Source organism: Zootoca vivipara, chromosome 2 (genome assembly GCF_965207765.1).
Source record: "Zootoca vivipara chromosome 2, rZooViv2.hap1.1, whole genome shotgun sequence".
NCBI lineage: Eukaryota > Metazoa > Chordata > Lepidosauria > Squamata > Lacertidae > Zootoca > Zootoca vivipara.
Genome location: NC_142584.1, coordinates 40,527,911 through 40,550,150, shown reverse-complemented (window position 1 = coordinate 40,550,150; position 22,240 = coordinate 40,527,911). Strand labels below are relative to the sequence as shown.

General features: G+C 45.0%; 2 protein-coding genes and 1 long non-coding RNA gene across 5 annotated transcripts in view; 1 reads left to right on the top strand and 2 right to left on the bottom strand.

Moving 5' to 3' along the window:
• Positions 1-2,087, bottom strand: part of PRKACA (protein kinase cAMP-activated catalytic subunit alpha) — a 58,564-nt gene extending 56,477 nt beyond the window's left edge. Inside the window, exons 1-2 of one of the 3 annotated variants that reach the window (XM_088661696.1) lie at positions 1,882-2,087; positions 837-1,023 (exon numbers count right to left, since the gene is read on the bottom strand). In XM_088661696.1, coding sequence (XP_088517822.1) covers position 837 — 1 coding nt within the window. In that variant the 5' untranslated portion in view covers positions 838-1,023; positions 1,882-2,087. The remainder of the gene's footprint in view (positions 1-836; positions 1,024-1,881) is intronic. The other 2 variants (XM_035104841.3, XM_088661695.1) reach the window with 2 other exon arrangements.
• Positions 2,088-8,531: 6,444 nt separating this feature from the next.
• On the top strand, positions 8,532-14,954 carry LOC148686823 (uncharacterized). The gene is made up of 3 exons (XR_015948068.1): positions 8,532-8,579; positions 13,411-13,476; positions 14,819-14,954. It is a non-coding gene; the product is annotated as an uncharacterized LOC148686823 (long non-coding RNA).
• ASF1B (anti-silencing function 1B histone chaperone) lies at positions 10,710-18,281 on the bottom strand. Its single transcript, XM_035104838.3, has 4 exons — positions 18,107-18,281; positions 14,364-14,479; positions 12,891-13,067; positions 10,710-11,818 (listed from the first exon to the last, which is right to left on the bottom strand). The coding sequence occupies exons 1-4, from the start codon at positions 18,213-18,215 to the stop codon at positions 11,621-11,623; spliced, it is 600 nt and encodes a 199-aa protein (XP_034960729.1). The 5' UTR covers positions 18,216-18,281; the 3' UTR covers positions 10,710-11,620.
• Between the last annotated feature and the right edge of the window lie 3,959 nt (positions 18,282-22,240).

Sequence of the window (22,240 nt, the reverse complement as noted above, 5' to 3'; positions counted from 1 at the left end):
TGCTTTCCTCTTTCTACAGGGATCATTACAAGCCACAGATATAATCCTGCCATACAGCTACTAAGTGTAATAATCTCTTTGGGAAAGGGTTAGCCTCAGTCTAAACAGTAATGGGATTTTGATCACAGAGTAAAAAAAGCTGGGAAGGGAAGAGAGTAATAATGGGCAAGAAGTCAAGGTTCCTGAATCCTATCCACAACTCTGGGAAGGGATTTAGGAGTACATGCTGGGACAAGAACATGGAGCAGAAGTCTGAGAGCTCTCTTATTCCAGGAGATAACCTTCTGTGCCAAACCCTGGCACTTCCCTTTGCCATTTTCATACATTTCCCCCCTATACTTTCTCTCTTTTGAGGGAGCTTTTAAGGATGGACAATTCCATGTTCAAAGAATAGTACTAGCACCTAGAAATCTTGAGTCCTGCAGTGTAACTTTGTTTCACATTTTTTATCTGTAACTGAGCCCAAGCCAGCTGTTAAAGATGCTGGTATAAAAATAAGGTTATGAGATGCATTAGTCCTAAAGAAACATGACCTGAATTCTCCAAAGCAGAAGAAAAGGCATAGTTTTGCACACCCACTGCTTGTATGCAATGTGCCAGGTAAAACTCATAGACTTAATTGAACAGGCTTGCATGCCACATGCTCCCAAAGAAGACATGTAAAATGAAAGAACCCCAAAGGGGTTTTAAATAGTTTTCATGAGGTCCTATTCCAGCATTAATTCTTTGACTCTTCTGCAAGTCTGCTGCGGCTACAAAATCCTGCCTTCCACTTCCTCGAAAGCAATCCAAGCAGACCTCTCTGTTTTCCATCTAGGTACGCTCTACACACATACTTCCTGCTTTGTTGCTAGTCTTTCCATCTGAGGCCCTGCCTGACCAGTTTGCAGTTCCATTCTGCAGCTTCCTTTGGGGGGGTGGGGCGTAGAGGACACATCCGTCTGTCTCTGCTGAATTAAGTAGCCTTCCATTTGTGTTTTAACAGGGCGAGCTGTCTATTGAACAGGAACCTGTCATACCTGCCTAAAAGCAATAGCAAAGTGTTAGCTTCATTGCACATACTGTATTCGGTACCAGCCACTGTTAACTAAGCAGCCTCAGATAAAAGAGAAAATGCTACGCTTCGTATTTAAATCTGTTTGATATATTTGGGGAGGATAACTAACCTACAAGATACAGGCAAAGTCAATACAATCTGGTTTTTAGCGCACAAGCACAACCAGAGGAAGGGTTGCCAGAGGCAGAAAACAACTCGCCAATTTATTTATTTTTTAAAAACCCGTTTTTCCATGCTAGAAACCCCCTTCCCCGAATAAAAGCACATGTGGGCCTAAATCGAAGAAAGCATTAAAAGCAATGTTCTAGGGAGGGGAAGGCGAAAGTGAAGAATGGGTTGTGCTGGGAAGCCAGGGCAAGGGGACTCACTCCATGTGGAGGCAGCGCACCCGCAGGCTCCCAGGGGAAGCAGGGCGGGGGCGCCGGAGAGCGCGGCAGACAGACCAGCCAGATCGCCCCCAAAGTCCACCGGCAGCACCGGCCAGCCAGGTGTCCCACAAACGAGGCACCTGGCCGCCGCCCCCCCATTTCGGATAAGCATGGCACGGCAAGCTAAGACAAAGGCCTGGCTCGGGAAACACCCCCACTCCCGGCCCGGGGTACCTGGTGAGAAGACAGGGTGTCCTGCCCCCCGAGCGGGCTTCACGGGCGGCGACGCCCCCGCTGCTCCTCCACTCTCCGGAACCGGCACCCCGCAAACCCCAGAACACTCACCGCTTCGGGAGGGAGGAGGGAGGTCCGGCGCCAATTCCTGCCTCGGCTTCTCCCTGACTGCGGCCCCCACTCCCCACACCCGGCTTCCTCCCGCCGCCGCCGCGCACTCACCGCTCTCAATCTCGCCGCCCTTCTTGGCCGTGGCCGCGTTGCCCATGGCCAGGCGGGGGCCGGGCTCGGGCTTGGGCAGGGCCCGCGGGGAGGGGGCGCTCTCCCCGCTCTCTCGGTGCAGGTGGCAGGAGGCTCCGGCTGGGCCCAGCCAGGCCCAATCCCCCCTCCCCTGCCAGACCGGGGTCGCCTCCGCCCCCTTCTCCCCTGGCGGCAGTAGCGGCGGTGGCGGCGGCGCCACCTCCCCGCGCGTGCGCCATTGGCTAGCCTGCGCAGCTGCCGCCAGCCGATTGGTCCCGTCGCTGAATTGGCCCGGTCGCAATTGGCCTGCGGACCGTGACGGCTTCCTCTAGCGCGCCCGCCCTCCTTCTTGCGCAAAAAGTGTCGGGCTGAAGCCGAACGCTTCCACCGGCTTCTGTGATTGGCCAACGGAAGATTTATAGTCCCACCCTTCTGGTGTGGATCCGCTAATTGGCTAGGCCGAGAGATGGGGGCTCAAGGTTCTATTATTAGAATATTTAGATTTTCCTAATTCCGAAGAATGTCCATTGTAAAGGGAGGAAGAGGAGGGGCAGCAATAAGAGGCGTCTCCTGATGAAGCGGGGAGAGGGGGAACCGGGCGTGGGGTTTGATGCTTCCAGTGGGAATTTAGAATAGAAATAAATAATAGAGGGATTCCATTGTGCAGCGAGCATAGGGGTTCGCTGCTGCGCAAAGCTATTGTCCTCGGTTGACCAGCATGGAATACATTCATTTTTGAAGGGCGGGAGCCTGACAAAGCGATGCTCGGATAAGAATCGGCGTTCAGCTGAGCTTGTGCTCACCAGCTTGCTTTGTGCACCTGGACTAACGTATGACAGTCCTTGACTACCCCTTTGTTCATGCACTTCGGTTAATGTATGAATATAGACTGTGTCATCTTTTGAATGAATTGAGACGTTTATGCTTGTTATTGATTAACCCGGAGCGCTCTCTGATGTAGACGGTTTACCACGCCCATAAACTCGGCCTGGAGGGTGGGGGGAAACAGTGCATTTGCACCTTCTATGTCTCTAGCTACGTGAGCGTGTGAAACAATGGCTGGGCAAAGTGAATTCAGAGGTTTCTCCGTCTAGTTTGGCCCTAATTTATCTAAATTTCCGTAGAATGACAGGTTTTCCCAATCTTGGCTGAAGTTGGGGGGGGGGGCTCAGAGCTTATATAACGAGCTGAACTTATGTAATAAATCTGATGCCCGAAATATTGTTGATAGTTGTTCATTTTGTGACATACACAGTCTGCGGGTTTTTCCAGGGTTTTTCCTGAGCACGTTGTGTAACCAACGTAAACGTTATGAAGAGTCTAGGCTACATTTTCACTTCACTGTTTGGCAATTGTTAACAGCCTTGGAGGCAATGTAGGACGCAGCTGTCACCATGACAAATGCTACTTAAATACTAGCCTTATTATGATAGCCTTAAAATGCCACAAGATTCTTCTTTGTTTTTGCTGCAATAAACTATCCCGTCTCTCTCTCTCTCTCTCTCTCTCTCTCTCTCTCTCTCTCTCTCTCTCTCTCTCTCTCTCTCTCTCTCTCTCTCTCTCTCTCTCTCTCTCTCTCTCTCTCTCTCTCTCTCTCTCTCTCTGGAAGTTACAATTAGACAGTTAACACAGTACCACTAACCTGCTAGGCATTATGCAGAATGCAGAAGGGCACATAACCTAAGAACCTCAGAGGTTTTACAGGGCTTTACTATGCACTAAAGATATGTGTATGTTAAAGACTGGTGCTGGAAGATGAACAAGGCAAGACAATTACAGGGCATAATAATTTTTCAAGTGCCTCTAAGAGTGAACTACTGTAGTACTGTTTCAAGTGTCTCAGTAGCGATAACTGATACAGTTGTTGTTGTTGTTTAGTCGTTTAGTCGTGTCCGACTCTTTGTGAGCCCATGGACCATAGCACGCCAGGCACTCCTGTCTTCCACTGCCTCCCACAGTTTGGTCAAACTCATGTTTGTAGCTTCGAGAACACTGTCCAACCATCTCATCCTCTGTCGTCCCCTTCTCCTAGTGCCCTCAATCTTTCCCAACATCAGGGTCTTTTCCAGGGAGTCTTCTCTTCTCATGAAGTGGCCAAAGTATTGGAGCCTCAGCTTCAGGATCTGTCCTTCCAGTGAGCACTCAGGGCTGATTTCCTTCAGAATGGATAGGTTTGATCTTCTTCCAGTCCATGGGACTCTCAAGAGTCTCCTCCAGCACCATAATTCAAAAGCATCAATTCTTCGGCGATCAGCCTTCTTTATGGTCCAGCTCTCACTTCCATACATCACTACTGGGAAAACCATAGCTTTAACTATACGGACCTTTGTCGGCAAGGTGATGTCTCTGCTTTTTAAGATGCTGTCTAGGTTTGTCATTGCTTTTCTCCCAAGAAGCAGGCGTCTTTTAATTTCGTGACTGCTGTCAAGGAGCCCAAGAAAGTAAAATCTCTCACTTTCTCCATTTCTTCCCCTTCTATTTGCCAGGAGGTGATGGGACTAGTGGCCATGATCTTGGTTTTTTTGATGTTGAGCTTCAGACCATATTTTGCGCTCTCCTCTTTCACCACCCTTTCACTACTGACATAGTAATCATGACCAATACTTTTTTCATGCTTTACTCAATTTCTTCTTAATGCTTTAGCCATTTTTGCTTTTGCTTAACTTTTTCTCCATGCTCTCCTCACCTTCACCTTTCATGCTTATTTCTTGTGTGGTCAACAGAATGAGGCCCTATTTCTATCCCTCAAGTGGCAGAAAGCACCATGAAAAAGTTGTTCATCCTTTAATGGGAAACTCATAATGCAACATTACACATGCTTGCTCAGAAGAGACTTCTGGGAGAATTACAACCTATTAAATGTGCTAAGCTTTGCAACCTAAACCTTATCACAGTATAAGCGAGCAGGTGCTTATCGAAGTACCAGTGTGATTCTTTAATTGTACACTGACTGTTTCAATGGCCTCTGTCTGTGAAGCAGTTTATAGATGTGTAAAATATATAATATAATATAATAATAAAATAGGGTGTTGGGGGCTTGAAACAGATAATAAGGATCATATTTAGAGGGCAAGAATTTATACAGAACCCTATGTTTCAGCAACTTTTTCTTCTGCCAATATTCTCTGATTTCTGGATCCTTGGCTGAAATTGCCCATACTACACTTGCAATCCAAAAAGAAAATTAAGTGTCATTCCAGATGATTATTTAAAAACTTGGTCACTATACTTGAATTAGTGCAATCCAGCACCAATAGTCTACATGGAGGTGTACTTCATATATTCCAAGAATGTCATGATCCTGGCACTGAAACTAGGTTTCAAGAGTGGGTCCTGGCTTCACTTGAACCCTGATACACACATATTAAAATCATACTTGGTTGGAAGGGATGTCAAAGTTCACTTTGCCGAAGACCCCCAGGCCAAACCAGGAAATCCTCCGTTACAGTATCCCTGATAGTTCACTAACCTCAGCTTAAAAACTTCGTACTAGATTTCCTTATACAGCAAAGTTATTCTGTCCAGGACGTGACTGACAACTGGATGCTCAAAAGTAGCAGTTTTATCCACTGCTATGAAAGGGATAAAATACGGCATTTAATTTTAGCTATTTTGGCTGCATGAGAAAAACTTGTCTTAGTTACAAAGTGGTGAAAGTTCCTAAATTATTGGTATAGGAACTCCATAATGGCTTGTGAGAGCCATGCAGTTTGAGTTAGAGCAGCCAGCTCAAATTTCTTGACATGCTGAGCTTCTCAGGTCGACTGGAGAATAATAGGCTTGATTACCCAAAGTAAGGGAAGTGGGCATGTCTAAGCCTGGCAGGACAGCTTACTCTGTGGTATTAACCCATTCATGCATTAATTAGACTTAAACATATTGGTTATAATAGGCTGGTTATCCCACTTGTATAACATAAATAGCACCCCAGAGAACTTCACAAGCAGCACACAATGTTATGATTTATGCTTTCCTTTTGCCTACCTACATCAAGAACTGTGCATGTATTATGGAATCTTAAGGGTGGAGAGTGTCTGATGAGCAACCGGAGCCCAGATGGTAATAAACAGGGCAGGCTGGGTAGATCTCTGCTTTGAGCTCACATGATGATTTCTCCTTGTAATATGATGTCAAAGAGATAAAAAATGAGGCAGAGTTTGCTTAGAAGAAGATGTGGCTCCTGCCGTGGACGCTGCCAAACAGCAGATGAAGCAAATTGCAGTGGTGGGGCCATGCACTGATGTACTAAATAAACATCTGATTAAAAGGGAGAAGGATGTACCTCCAGCCCACAGCAGACTATGAAACTTGGATTGGTGCCATCAGCTTTATTTCCCTGTGGAGAGGAGATTAAACAAAGCACAACAAAGGCAGCTATTGTGCAGCTGTAAGGTTCCCTTCTGTTGTTGTGAAATATCTGGATCGTGGAGCAGCATACGTGTTATGTGAACAGTTGGTGCCAGGAAGTGAGGACAGTCTTTGAGTCTGGGGCATTTCTGAGACCACAGGGAACCTCCCAGCCTCAAATTCAGTGCAGCACACAGGGCAGCAAAGAAGGAAGAAAAAGCTCTGGTTAATGCTCCCCTTCAAGGGCCAGGGTTTACCTCCAGAAGGGCACATTGGTGTTCTTTAGGGCACATGGAAATGTAAGTAAAAGCTGTCCAAGCCTGCTTTGCTGCCCTTTTCAAGGGGAGGGAAGCCTATGCAGCTGAAATGACTCCAAGTTCTACCTACAGCATTATTACAATTTCCAGAGGAGTAGATGCATGCATCTGTTGCAGCAAGAGTAGCAGGGAGTCCTGTGGCACCTTAGAGATGCAATTATTACGAAATAAACTTTCATGGTCTACAGCCCACTTCAGATACATGAAGGGTTATCCTGAGTTGCAAGCACATATATATGGCTGAAGTTGGTAGGGGTGTTGCAGTGAAATCAGAAGAGAACACAGAAAAATGCAGTGTATGTAACAGCGGCAATCAACCACACACACAAAGTCATGTTGATAACACAGACATCCTGGCATTGGTAAACCAATCACATGCTGTGTGATTAAAACCAGTCCACAACTTGATAGTGCCAAATCTCTTCATGTATTGTAATGCAGTGGTTATATGTTGCAGTTTCCCTTAAGCTCAGGTACAATGCACCTTTGGGGGTTTGAACTGTTCCCCCAAAGGGGAAAAACATCTGCAAACTATGTACTCAGATTCAAGGAGATTGGGTCTTAGTAAGCCTGCCAGGAAAAGGAAAAGAAGAGTCCAGATTCCTACAGGTCACCTGGCTGCATATTTGCCCATCAGATAAAACCACATCCCTGTCCTTAAGCACTATTAGGGCTGAACATTACTTTGCTTTTTCTTGGTATTGTGGTTGCAGCTCATAGACTAAAATAAGTTTATTTGTAATAAGCGCTCAATGTTCCCCTCCACATCTTCCTCGCCCTCATCCCAACATGCAACTGGAATAGTACTTTTTCATATATAGTTTTCAAATCCTCTTGTGCCAAGAGGGGAGTTTCATTTAGACACAGCTTAAAGCAAAGGTGACCTTGAAAAGGATTTTAAAGATCCCTTTCTCCTTTTCTTTGACAAGGAAAGAAGGTATGATAAGAGTGTTTCTTGCTCAGGTTCTTATCCCTCAGGAGAACACAAATATAGGGAAAGCCCACGCCTTTTCTGTTGTCAAGACTATTGGCAAGGCTGAGCTCGTTCTGCCCCCCTCCCCCCCCCCCGGTACTGAGAACAGTATTTGAGTTACATTGGCACAGAATATTAAAGCTATAAGTACTGTAGTGCAAATCAAGAGATCCCTGTTATGTATCAGAAAGCAACCTAAAGGAGTATTTTGCACTGTTTCCTAAAGAAAAATCAGGAAACTAAGGGGTTCCAAAGTTGTCGGTCTCCATCAGGCCCAACTCATATACAATGGAATCTCAGTTGTTGAACATCTTCATTGACGAATGTTTCGGCTTTCGAATGCCGAAAACCTGGAAGTAATTGCTTTGGTTTCTCGAATGATTTTTGGAAGCCGAAAGTGCCATGCAGCTTCCGTTTTGAGTTTACCTATTGTACTGAGGCCATAGCTGCCAAGTTTCCCCCTTTCTCGCGAGGAAGCCTATTCAGCATAAGGGAATTTCCCTAAAAAAAGGGAGAACTTGGCAGCTATGACTGAGGCTTCCGCTTTCACTTTTTGATTTTCAAACGTTTTGGAAGTTGAACGGTCTTCCGGAACAGATTACGTTCAAAAAACGAGGTTCCACTGTATATGCTTTAATGAGGTTCTTGTATGGGGACTGTTGACATCCGTCTTCCTGAAGACACAATGGAAGTGTGGGTCATGGGAGTAAATTAAAATCATTGGAGAGTTATAGTGCCTGCTATGGCTATAGAGATCAATACAGCAGAGACATGTTTATTGGTGTCTGGTTTTGCTGGTGCTGATGCACCATGGCGTTCCTTCTCTCTGCTCTCCTCCCAGTGGTTACCTCTTCTCTGATAATTGCTGTGGATACATGCCCTGTCTTTCTGTCTCCAAGCACTATGGTCATCTGCAAGGGATGGGGACTACATTGCCTCATTTTCACACAGGAACAGCACCAATATGCAATTGTGTGGAAGTTCCATATTACAAGAAGGATGGTCCAGTTTATTAAAAAACTTTCATTTCTCTGGGCAGAAAGGTAGGTGGATAATGTCATTATATAAGTTTTTTCCTCCACCTGCAATGGGCAGCTGAAATGTTTAGGCAAAGCTGAGAGATATACACTACCCATTTGTACTGAATAAAGGGGGAGAGCTCCATGCAAGCCCTCTTATTCCTCTTTAGCTTGCTTTCTTGGATTTCATGCCTTCCAAGGAACCTTCTAAGGACTGTGCCAGCTTACCTGAGCAAGATCCACCAGTCAATACTTTTTTATTGCTTTGACGAAAACTAAACCACTTCCATCCTTCATATAGGAAACCTTGCTGTTGAGATGCCTAGGAACACTCAGGTCCCAGGTTTACTGAGCTTTGTTATACTCAGCTTCTTGAATCGCATCCAACAGCAAATTGAAGTCACCACACACTGCAGTGCACAAGTAAAATTGGTTTTCTATAGCCAGCTTTAGCAACTGAGCAGATTGCTTTTTAGATTAGCTGAAGTTTATAAATGAGCTAAAATTAACTCCAGTTTTGAAGCTATGATGGGAAGAACAGTAGTGGCAGGCAAGAGGGATCCCTGAATCTGTGCAAGAGGTAAGTTTCCTGCCATGTTTGGCCCAAGAATTTGAGAAAGGACCACAGATACAAACTCCTTAAAATGGAGGTTGTACTGGTTGCCAGAAGCAGGATTTGTACTGGCAGTCTACCTGCTGCAGGACCATGTTCAAGGTTCTGGTTATCAACATTTCAACCCTAATTTTTTAAAGCAGTTTTAAACATATGTTGTATATCACCTGGACACACATGTAAAAGGTGTTTAATAAAGAAAGTGCAGCCAGCTTTACAAGAATGGCTTGGGGCAAGTGAAGGGCCGTCCAGGAAAATCCTGGAACGCCTATGGCCCAGTGTTTCCACAGAGAGATTATTCAAGGATCAGTCTCATTCTTCTAACCTAAGCACCCCAGCTCACACATTTGTTTTCAGCTAAGTTTTGATCCATGAATTATTGCTTATGCAACTGCCTGCAGAAAGCATCGTGACTAAGATAAGTTTCCACCAATTTCCACAACTGTAATGGTGCCACCAAAAAACAAACAAACCTGTAACTGAGCTTCATAGTATTGGTGCTGTGCCACTGGTTCACAAGCTACTTTTAACCACACTGCCACAGACCTATACATGCTGAATAATGATCAGGTTGAAAACCTTTCAGCCATGAAAAATGAATGTATTTAAATCAGTTAAAATGAGTCAACCAACCCTAAAAATTCCAACTTCAGTCTATTTGATAATCCATTGACTTGGGGTAAACCAATTACTCTTATCTGGAATTTGGGAACACCAGGCAAGTTTTACTTGGCACACAAGAGAATCTCTGCAGTTCAATGGCTACTCATATTTCAAGCCATTTTGAAAGGGGTGCTTTGTAGCAGGTACTTTCTTTATGAGGCAAGATCTAGTGGTGGTCCAGGGCAGGACACTATAGTGTTTTGCTTATATTTAAGTATGCTATTAAAACATTTGGATGAGCATTTTATTCTGGCGCTTTCCCCCCTGGAGTGATACTTTTCTCATCTTTGCATTACTGTCTTACCAGTTATATTACCGTTTTACTGTTTTTCTATTTTCCTGGGGCATTGGTTTGAGTTTCCTTGGGCAGGGAGGACTCACTCACACAGTAGAACATGGTTTGGCATTATATCTGATCTAAACCTACATTTTATAAAAAAATAAAAATGACACTAACCTATGACACTATATTAACTGAAGGCTGAAAATAGCAATCTGGTCGTGACCATCATCAGGGGTGGTATCCAACTTGCTCTTTCCATCAGCATAAAGATTTACACTTGCACAACAAGTGTTGTGCCCTGCACCCTCCCTAATTCTGGTCCAGAGGGTCAGGACAGATTTAGGTGGCATGACTTGGTGTATTGCAGTAGGTTGGACTAGATGACCCTCAGGATCTCTTCCAACTCTACAATTCTAAGTCTTACAGATCTTTAACACTGCACACAACTATATTTTGCCACTCCTGCTTTAAGGAAGCAAATTCTACCTACATCTTTTTAACCTCGCCAAAATGAGTAGTCCCTCGCAGTAAAATCTTTAATAAGGTTCTCTCTGTATTCAACCAACTAGATAACACTTAAGAATTCACAAAATAGTTTATTCCAAAAAGTTTTATTGGTCAGACATACAATGCAAAAATGTTTCAAACACCTATATGCTGTGTTCATCTCTAAAATACCAGAGAGAGAAACAGAGAGATCAAATATCAGGGCAGGTAATAACAGAAAAGAAAGGTGTGGGACTGGAGGCAGGCCAGAAAAAATAACCACACAAGTGCAGGCCTTTTGAAGAAAGGCATGTTTCCTCTGTGGAGGGATTTGTAAACTTAGCCACTGTCTAAAGGAGTTGATGCAATTCCTGCTCACTGTGGCCTTGGGCAGATTTGGGGTCAGTGGTAGAAAGGCGGCCAACTGGTGCAAGCTAAAAGAGGGAGCTCTCAAAACCAGTGCTGGGACCCTTGTGCAAACAGGTAAATTGAACAGCTTAAATCTCATCATCCATCACCTTTTACTAAGCACAGATTGTAAAATTGGGATAGGCTTATCAACTCCTGAGAGGCATCAAGACCTGACTGCAATTGCTAGCTATTTTGCCAGCAGCTACTCATCAAAACTTAACTGTGTTGCAACAGAAAACTGTCCTGAAAAGAAGGCACCCACTATGCTAGATTCCCAGGAAATGGGTGCTCAAAATAACAAGGAAGCTCCCGTTGCTCAGCCTTCTGGAGACTTGGAACAAATGAGGGAAACACAAGGTTCTTGTTTATGCAGCCTGACTAGGTGCCTGTCAAGGGTCAGTGGCAGGAGGATCCAAGTATCAATGAAGAAATTCTATGACAGAACAGACCTGTAGATCTGTTACAAATCCCAACACGAAAAGGACTCTGAATTGTCAATCTCCATAGACATATCAGTTGCTTCATTATCCCAAATCCCTCCTACATGTCCCACAAAAACTTGTCAGCTGCTCTTCAATGCGCTGGGTCCTCAACATTATTGTGTTTGGATCACAGACAGTCCATGGAATTCTCTGGTTGCAGACCCATGGAATGGACCAACCCTTTGATGTAGGCACAGCTAGGAGGCAGGAAGCTATCAGGTTCTGGGTCTACATTTTCAATATTGTCCATCTGGTCTCTAGGACCATCCCAATTGATGTGGAAACGGGTGACTCTGGGGTTGGATGCCAAGATATTCCTCTGTAGCTGGAAGTAAGAAAAACAGGGGTAAAAGTTACATAGGTTTGTGTTTGGATCAACTTTCTAGGCTGACAGATACTCAATTCCTGCAGCAATATCAAGAAAGGAGAGGGGTAACCGAAGTAAAAAATGGTTTTAAAAGTTAACACTATTTTATTTGATGACAACAGAAAGAGAAAATTTATATCTGTAATCCTTCCAATTCTATTTCAGATTGGTAATCCTTACTTTTTGACATGTACAGGGGACCTACTTACCTTGCACATTGGGTTTCAAAATGGCAAACAAGACTTGAACCAAACTCTATAGTCCATAGGCTCTTAAAATCTGCTGCTGTGACTCAGTAACCCCAATTTTCTTTCAATGCTTCGAAGCCCTTTGTCAGAGCATGAACCTTCCCAGGAGGGAATCACCAATGTCCCCTCAACTCACGGAGCTGAGTAGGTACCTCACTAAACACATTAATCTTCTCTTTGAGATTTAAAGCTCCCTCAAACTACTCTGCTGCAGCCACATCAATCAGCACATAATATGATGAAGATGCAATTACAAACAAGGTTTTATCTGAATGCAGCTGTAGCAGGCCATAATCACCACTCTATTCTACAGCAGAATTTTTAAGTTGTGCTATAACTCCCCGGGGGGGGGGGGGGGGAGATCAAAGCTCCATTCTATGTCACAAGGGCTGCCCACTCCACAGCTTTCTGGTCAAAATGCACTGTCTTATTCAGAATGCAGGCAATAAATTAATACTGAGCTGAACTCATTGTATAACTTTCTGCTTCATATTGTCATCCCAAATAACATCTACCTTCCCCCTGCATAGCATTTTCCAACACTGCAAAGTGACTGAGTCTCAAAGGCTACTACTACTCTGGCCTTGCAAGGATTTTGTACTCCCCAAAAGAAATGGGAACCACCAGGCTGGGGGCCAAATACAACCTCCCAGGTCTCGCTATCTGGTATCTCCCCAAGCCACACCCCTCACTTGCCTTGCTTTGCATCCTGTTAAGGGTCCCCAGGCCTTCATGAAGGCCAAGAAGATGGACAAGCTGCTTTTATCAGATCAGTGTCTCACCTGGGAGAAGTCTGGCTTGAGGGGTGGGTTTTCTCTTAGCTCAGGATCCATATATTCATTGTTGACATAGTATCCAATGCGGATGAATTCTTGGCCCAGATAGGTACAAGTGATAAGTATTACTGTAACTCCCACAGCATCACTTTCAGGGATTAGATCAGGGTTGGGGGCATTAGCCTGCAGAGAAAACAGCAAAACACGGTAAGTGACATTTTCATCCTGCCTGTCTTTAAAAGAAAACTCAGGACAGCATGCTTGAGGCTTTTCCATTTCATCCTCATTGCAATTCTTGAAGAATATTTAAACTTTAAATTACCCATTCAGTTTCTGGGCTGAGTGGAGATTCGAACCTAGGTCTGCCTGGTCCAATCTTGAATGAGAATATTACAGAGTCCTCATTCAAGATCCATTGAGGTGTATATAACCAGGAATGGGCTTATGTTGGTGGAACAAAGTGATACAGTTATAGATGAAATGCCAACAGACTGGAGTTCATAATCAAAGCTTTTTTTTATTTCAGTGTTGTGCAACAACAAAGACAAGCAACAAAAATATGTAGTCTCAGAAAACCAAGCAAAAGATTCAGGTAATTATCCTAAAGTCAGTTCACCATGATTGTAAAAATATTTTGGAGAAAGAAAGCTAGACTACAGATGGTAGAAAGGCCAAGGATGGAGTTATATGGTACGTCAGCACAAATTGAAAGCAAGTAAGCAATGCAGTTGCAGTTCCAAAGCCAGGGAACTGGGCCACTAATTTAATCAGCCTCCATCTTAGTTTAGTGTTCTAACAAGAATTGCTATCCTGAAAGCACTGGCTAACTACTGTATGTTGTTAAGAGGTGTACCACTCCAGAATGCAGCAATGCCCTGTAATTACTACAGCAATGTTATCAGCACAGGTCAAAGAGCCACATTTTTTTTCTTCTGAGCAAAAAGGATTTGAGACTTTGATATTAACACATTTATGTGTTCATACCATCATCAGCAATTCATTTTCAATAATCCCTGTCTTCCCATAAAGGGTGGAAAAGCATTTACTCATTTGCAATCATGGTGAACTCAAGCTGCAATTCCCCCCAAACACTGAGTAACACTGGAATACACTGCAGGGCTGTCATACGCCACTCTCTCTCCATGTCCTCATATCAGTATAGCAATACCAGGTGACTTTTCATGACCGATGTAGCCCATGTTTTCTCAACCTAAATAGCACTCTAGCCACACACAATAGGGATATGCTAATAATGAACTTTATTTGTATGGTACTTATTTTAGTGCATTTTCTCCAGGTAACAATCACTTCTCTATCAGGGAAAATGAAAATAAAAAAGCTTAAAAATGAAACAGGAGGTCCCTTTCCAATGAATCTGTCAATCTTTCTCCATTGTCTGAATCTAAAGAGAAAAATCTAGAGATTGGACCCTTAGGCTTATCTTTCCTATCCTTCTCCAAGAGAAAGATCTAAACTTACTTCAAACACAAACATATGCCTCCCAGCTGGAACAGGTCCCACCAGCACTGAGTCAAGAACTTGGTCATATTCCTCACTCTCTGCAGAGCCCACATAGATGATCTTCCACTCCAAATCTGAAAGGTAAAAGCAACAGGGATGCAGTTGGCAAGAGTGTGGGCACCAGAATCCTAGACGTATTGAGGGAAATTTCCCTTCATCTTCAGAAAGCCAATACATTGAAATACACCATTAGCACCAGTGTTTAGAGAATATGTACACCAGTTCAAGAGCGGGGCTGAATAACCTCTATTATTTTCCAGTGCCTCAAAAAAACCCTTTTCATATCCACAGTTCATATTGTTAAGCAATGATGGGGAAATTTTGGGTAAAGATTGATGTAATGTTTGCAAAGCAATGGGCTCAATATGGAAGCACTCTCAGTGTTCAGTGTAGATGGCTCTCTCTCTCTCCAGGTCAAGGTCTGAAAATCTGCCATATAAACCAGTAGTGGGCATCACTCATAATCTCAATGTCAAGATTCCTCACCACAATCCTTGGAGCAGATTAGTAAAAGGTTTTTTTTTACATTGTTTCCTTTTTCTAAACAAGAGGTGCAGATGCAATTAAATGCAAATATACAAATAGAGTTTTAAATTCTTTTTCTTTAGAAAAGCCAGATAGGCAAAGGCTCCCACCATGGGTGAAGAATCTGCTATGCAAAATCTGCTGTGACTTCCAGTTAGCTATTATCTCTGTCTTGAACCTTTATGGATCATCTCATTAAACAAAAGTCAGAAAATATTGTGCACAATCTGCTGTGATAGACCACTAGTGCAGCAATGAAGGCTAGTACTCTCACATGGAACAGTAATGCTAATTAACAAGAACTTGTATCCAACGATGTAAGGTCATGAATAAATACAGTAAAGTCCACTGTTCCACATTTTTGTGCCAAAAACAATGCAAGTCAAAAGGGATGTTAGCAAACGGAGCAATCATCAGGAGCAACAAGAAACTATAAGGAGCTGTGAGGAATGTGCAAAAGTACGGTATCCCCATTTGCTCACCAGAAATTCTTCTTTGCTGTCCTGGCATTTTGCTAAGAAAGAACTTCTCTTAACAGGAGATTAGAATCTGAAATAGGAAGTTGATCCTATGCTGCAGCTCACTCTCATGTGTCTTCTACAAACTTTACTACTTTGCAGGTAGCGCTTTTTTGGCATCTGTCCACAGAGGTTATTAAATTTAGAAAACTTGCAGCTACTCCTAAGTTGGAAAGGCCATACAGATCCTCCCCCAAAGTAAAGGATCTCACTGTGATTTTCTGTACCTCTAGTTCTCCCCATCTCAACACTCTTAAGAGAAGTCTGGTCTTAATAATGTATGTGAAGGCCCTGTGCTTTATTTTTAAAAAAAGCAATGGCAAAACTTTGCATGATGTATAAATTATGTGCAACTTATCCCTGAGGGAACCAGGGCAGTCAACATCCCCCACTACAGCCCTGGCATTAAAACGTGCCCCTCTGCCTATCTGCTCTGCTCAGCTGACTCCCTGCTTGCAACTTCTGAAGCTTCACCAAGCACTGCCCAAACACTTTCAAATATTCTGTATCTTTTCCACCTGTAAGGCTAGACATTCAGTTCTTCTAACAAAAACTGCAATTCCCGGAATACTGAACTATGCACCCAATACCAAATTTCATGGTTGTATAGAAAACGGTGGAATAAAAATAACAGCACGTGAAATGATAAGGTAAGAATAAGATGATCACCTATATTTTATGGCAGTGTTCCCCTTCTTGCATGCAATTCCCCAAGTTTATGCATAATAGAAACCTGTCTGCATGATAAGCTACTCTACTGACTTACAATTTTTCTCTGTGGAGAGGGCCATAATTTAGTAATCTCCTGATTTGCACTTGTGCCTGCTGCTCATAAGAAAACCAGTAGCCTAAATTTAAGGTTAAGGAAATGACACACCTTGTAAACTTCCAAGAGAACAACCATTTAGAAAGCCAGATTTATCACAATGTCCCACAATGACATTTTAGCCCACTCCTACCCTGAGATAGAAGCAGCAACTTTCCTTCAAAGCAGTCCTGAACCAAGTCCAACTTGCTTCACACAATCCAATGTAGTGGAAGATCACCAAGGAGTAGAAGTCAGGAAGGCAGTTATTTTCAATTTAACAATCCAGAATCCACAATTAGAAAGGGAATAGTAGGGGAAGAGACTGGTATGGTACCAAGGAGTAGGCAGAATGGTACCACAGAATAAAGGGACTTTCGCATTCTCTAAGAAGAACAGTTGATAGGGCGAGAGCCAATGACAGGTAGTCAACTTATTCTAGTTTTGCCCCCAGGTTCATCCTTGTTGAGTAGTGAAATGATAACAGATTAAGGAGAAGCAAGATGATAACCAGTGCCACTGCCTGGATAGGATGCAAGTGGCAGGTGGGGGTTAGCTGAGGGCAGGTTGAGTTTGGTGGGCCACTGCCCCATTTGACCTAACAGACCAGCCTTCATGATTTCCCACTAGACAGCTGCAGTATCTAGTAAATAATTATTAAACACCATAAGAAATTGACAACAAACATTCAACTGAAATTGAAAGAATTCAGACAAGAAGTTACCAACTCTATAGAGTACAATTCCTAGTTTTGCCATGTTACTGACTCTAAATGAATGCCCAGGAAGGCATAGCTGTTAACCATGTGAATCTCCCAGGCTTACTACTGGCTAATGACCAGCTGCACTCCCACTATGGCATTCAAGAAACTCTTCCTATAGGAACAAATAGAGAGCCTATGATTTATTGGGCGGGGAATATGGGAATTCATTCTAGAGCTCTCTGCTGGTCTCACCTTGTCCCCACAAAGCTTTGGCACTGAGATCAGGACGTGGCCTGTGCTGGGGCTCCCAACAGTGTATAACAACCCTCACCCCAAAACAGCCAATGCTATTTTATTTTATTTAAATCCTACCTTTACCCCAAGGAGCTAAATGAGACATGCATAGCTCTCCACCCCATCCCACTTCTAAAAACCCTGTGATGTAGGTTAGATGCCAAGCTCAAGGTCACCCAGGGAGCTGCCAGGCTGAGTAAGGATTTGAACCGTGGTCTCCTCAGCCCAAATCTCCACCCCACACTGGCTCTTTGCCCAGACCAACAGTATTGCCGGCTGGGGCTTCCTGGCAGAGGCCAAGGCCTCACTCAGCAGAATGGTCAGAATGACACCCCACATCCGGAGGCATTTTGAAGTGTGTGTGTGTGCGCGTGTATTTATATGTATATGCATATATATATGCATATATATATATATATATATATATATATATATATATATATATATATGCACACACACAAAAATATACATACATTCACACACCCACACACACATATCAAGAGCAGCCTCGACCCAATTAAGCTGCTAAGTCTCTGCAGGCCAAAAACTTAAGGCACCATGTTCGGAAAGCTATATTTTTATTTATAAAGGTAGTTAGAAGGTATAGCGCCCACGTATCAGCCCGTGTGGAGAGCCGGGTCCAGGCTGGCAAAATAAAGCCACAGCGGAAGCCCCGGGAGTGGAGGCGGGGTGGTGGTGGTGCACACAGCCCTGCCATCCTGGGCGGAGGGGGGGGGCTCCTGGGCGTCGGTTGCGGGCGGCCGCCTCGTGCGACGGAACCTGTCTCGGACTGAGGGTCGGTTGGGGAACAAGGCTCCTGGCGCGGGAGCTTCTACCCCCCCCCGCGCGTACTCACCGTGAGGCAACGCCTCCCCACACTCGAATTGCACCTGGAAGCGGAGCGGGTGGCCGAAGGGGCTCGGATTCTCCAGCAACGAAACTCCCAGGACAGACACCCGCGCCATGACAGATCTCTTCTTTTCCCCCCCGCCCGCCTGCCTGCTTCCTTCTCCCTCTCAAGCCCAAACGCCGAAAGCCCACTCCCCGCGCGCCGCCGGCTTAACAACGGAACGGCGGATCCACCAATCCCCGCGCGGCGATCGGAGACGCCGCAGCCAACCCCAGAGCTTCGCGCCTCGGCTCCCCCGCCTACTCCTCGCGCGTGGCCACGCCCACCGCTCCCTCCGCCAATCCGCCTTCCCGACTCTGTCCCTGGCGGGAGCTAAATCTAAACAATAAGCGTTCGACTCCGAGTCTTCCTCTCTCCGCTCCCCTCTCCTCCCCTCGCGCGCGCTGACCTTCGCCGCCCACCGCCAATCAGCGCGCGCTCTGCCTGTTCCGTTCTGCGCGCTCAAAACGCGCAGGCGGCCAATTGGCGCCTTCTGGCGAGTTATTAAGGCACCGAGCCAACGAGGAATTTGAAAGACGGGCGAGGAAATGTTTTTTGGCAAGCCTAAAAGTCCCACGTCACGTGCAGATCAGTTTGAACATTGTAAACTGGCTTAATAAATGAAATCCCTGCAGAGTTTCGAAGAACGTTCAGATTAGGAGAACAACTAACTGCGGCCGCTCCGCAGCAAATTTGAGGTGAAGCTACTGCAACTACAGTAGCTTCTGTCTCCCTTTTTCCGTCTAGGAAGGCCCCTAGTCGACAGAAGGAATGTTACATTTAAAGCACATGGCTTCCCGCAAAGATTCCTGAGAGCTGTACTGTAGTTTCCCCCATTAAGAAAAAAAAGTACTCTAAAGGTAAAGGACCCCTGACAGTTAAGTCCAGTCGCAAACGACTCTGGTTGCGACACTCATCTCGCTTTACTGGCCGAGGGAGCCTACGTTTGTCCGCAAAGTTTTTCCTGGTCATGAGGCCAGCATGACTAAGCTGCTACTGGCGAAACCAGAGCAGCGCACAGAAACGCCATTTAACTTCCCGCCAGAGCGGTCCCTATTTATCTACTTGCCCTTTGACGTGCTTTCGAACTGCTAGGTTGGCAGGAGCTGGGACCGAGCAACTGGAGCTCACCCTGTCATGGGGATTCAAACAGCTGACCTTCCAATGGCAAGCCCTAGGCTTAGTGATTTAGACCACAGTGCCCCCCACGTCCCTTAGTTTTCCCCATTACAGAGACACAATTCTCAGCAACCTTAAACTACAATTCCCAGAATTCTTTGAAGAAAGCCATAGATCTTAAATGTTTGATGTGGAGCTATCCCCAGGGGGGAGGCGGGATATGCTACCCTAAAACAAGGCAAGGTAGCATTTTTATAACCTCCTCTGCTTCCTTATGAGTATATGAGCAGCACCATTTCTCTGGCTGTATGTCCACGGCCACCAGTGCCCCCCACGTCCTATTGTCAGCCCTCAACTTTTCCTTAACTCTTGTCTTTTCAGTAATTGCAATACCTTTTGTTTTCGCAGTATCACATCATATCTGTGTTAGGCATGGCAGCTCCTAGTACCAAATATACAGTGGTACCTCGACATCCGAACGACTCGACTTCCGAAGGTTTCGACTTCCGAAGTCGATAACCCCGGAAGTCTTTTCACCGCTCTGCTCCTGTGCAGAAGCGGTGCGCGCGGTCGGCGCATGCGCATAACGGGCACTTCGACAACTGAAGACTTCGACTTACGAAGACGGCCGCAGAACGGATCGTCTTCATAAGTTGAGGTACCACTGTACACAAAATTGCTGTGGAGCATATTTATGAATGGCGTATACCATATTTTGATGAGAAATAGCTCAGTAGCCACAAGTTGATTATCAAGATGTCATGGACTGTCTGGATGCAGAGGACTGGTGGGAGGTGCCACCAGCTGAGGAGCTCCCAAAGGAACCCCCATGGGAAGGAAACTCAGAGCCAGGGGGATTGGTGGTGGGTTGATGATGAAAGGTCAGAGGGAGAAGAGGGGGCAGACTGGGAGATGTCAGAAACTGAAGAGGCAACAGGGTTTAGTGAGCAAAAAGAGGCTATGGCAGAGGGCAGTCCAGAATCAGAGGCAGAAGTGGAGGCTGGAGAGGAGTGGGGGCAGGCTGCTGAAGAAGCCAGGGGGGTCTCTCTCCTTCCTGCTGTGACATGCTCACCTCCCCGCTGGTTTCCCAGAACACACAGAGAAATGAAGAAGGCAGAGCAAAGAGAGACAAGACAAGTCTGAGATTGCTTGGGAAAGATCTGGGGGAGGAAGATTCTTAGGGAGCAGAGGGAAGGCAGGGACCCTCAGTCCTTGCAACTACTTCATTGGGGCAAGACCTCAGAGCCGTAGCTACCCTGTTTTCCCGAAAAGAAGACATACCCATAAAATAAGCCGTAGCAGGATTTCTAAGCATTTGCACAATACCCCCCCAAATAAGACATAGTGATAGGCGCAGTTCTGGAGGGCGCCCAGGAAGAGGCGAGGCTGGACGCATAATAAAAATAAAACATCCCCTGAAAATAAGCCATAGTGTGTCTTCTTGAGGAAAAATAAATATAAGACAGTGTCTTATTTTGGGGGAAACATGGTAGGTGATCTTGCGCCCCTGGCAGAACTGTCCAGATTGCACCCCCTAGCCACTGACAAATTAGCTCTTCTTTCCACCTCTCCTCCAACCCCAACCCCCCATTCAATTCAATTTAAAACCTTTTATTATGAGGCAATTTCGCGCCACCTCGGCCTGCGCCCCACAGCGGGGCCCCACCTTGCCACCCCCTGGCTATGGCCCTGCAAGACCTACTGGAGTTACTGTTATCTCTAGGCATACACTGTTTTGGTTTATTTGAATAAAGAGTTAACTTCACTGACACCAGGTGTTTTATTGCTGATCTGTTCCTGACAAGTATAGCAAGTTTGTATTTAAGTTGGTTGATAGTACAAACTTAATATTGCCTTGCTATACTTGATAGTTAAATTATGGCTATTGATTTATTAGTTTAAGGCTGTGTACACGTTACTGTTTACTCTGATTCTAGTGAGCTCCCATGGCTGACATGTGAAGCCAGGATGTGTGTCGCAGGTGTGAAGCAACCAAGTTGATAATGTGCATCAGGTGATGACAATCCCCACCCTCTCTCTGGTATGTACAGCAACATAAAATGTGACTTAAACTGTGAGGTGTATGTGTGATCTCACTGTGTTTTAAGACACTAACGTGTAGATAGCCTAAGTCAGGAGTAGGGAACCTGTGGCCCTCCAAATCAGCCCCCACTAGCATGGACAATGTTCGGGGATAATGGGAGCTGTAGTCCAACAGCATGTGGAGGGCCACAAATTTCTTCACCTGTGGTTCAAACTATGGTTTAGGATTTTGGGATTTCACTTGCAAGTTCTTGTTAGCCAGGAATGAAGTGATTATGCAGGGCCACTGAGTGTGTTGCTTTCCTTGACTGCAATATTAGTTTGAGGTACAAAAGTGTCCCTCAGAAATACTGAAAACCCTCCAAGCAGTGTGTATATGCCTAGATGGCATAGAGATAATGGCAAAGATGCTAGGGTTGTCAACTGGGATTGCTATAGCTAATTCCACAAAGGGTGGAATTGCAGCATAGCTCTAAAGCAATTGTTCTGTCATTGCAAGGATTTCTGTTTGTGCAATGGAACATTCTCTCATGGGCCCCCTAAATCTGTTCCAGGGGTTCTCCCAACTCTCCAAAGCAGAAATCCTTGCGTTGGTGTAACTCAGTGTATTCTTAAGCCTTATGGGTTGTATTCTACTATCTGCATCTTTTTATGAAAAAGCTGGCTGCTTTTCAGCTTTAGATGGGCTTTAGTAGTGGGACATGTAGACGAAACATGGTCTTGTGAAATTACACAGCCCAGCATCAGATTCAATTGGGTTGCTGTCCCCTGCATGCACAGTATCAGAACACCAAGACATTCTGGTCTGGGTGCTTACCATACTGGCATACTAGCACTGCAAAAGTCAGTACAGGGGAACCTGACTTAAAGGTGACAGCACCCATCTGCTGTAACTGTAAGGACAGATTTTAATCAGGCCTAAGAAAAGAGCAGTTTAAT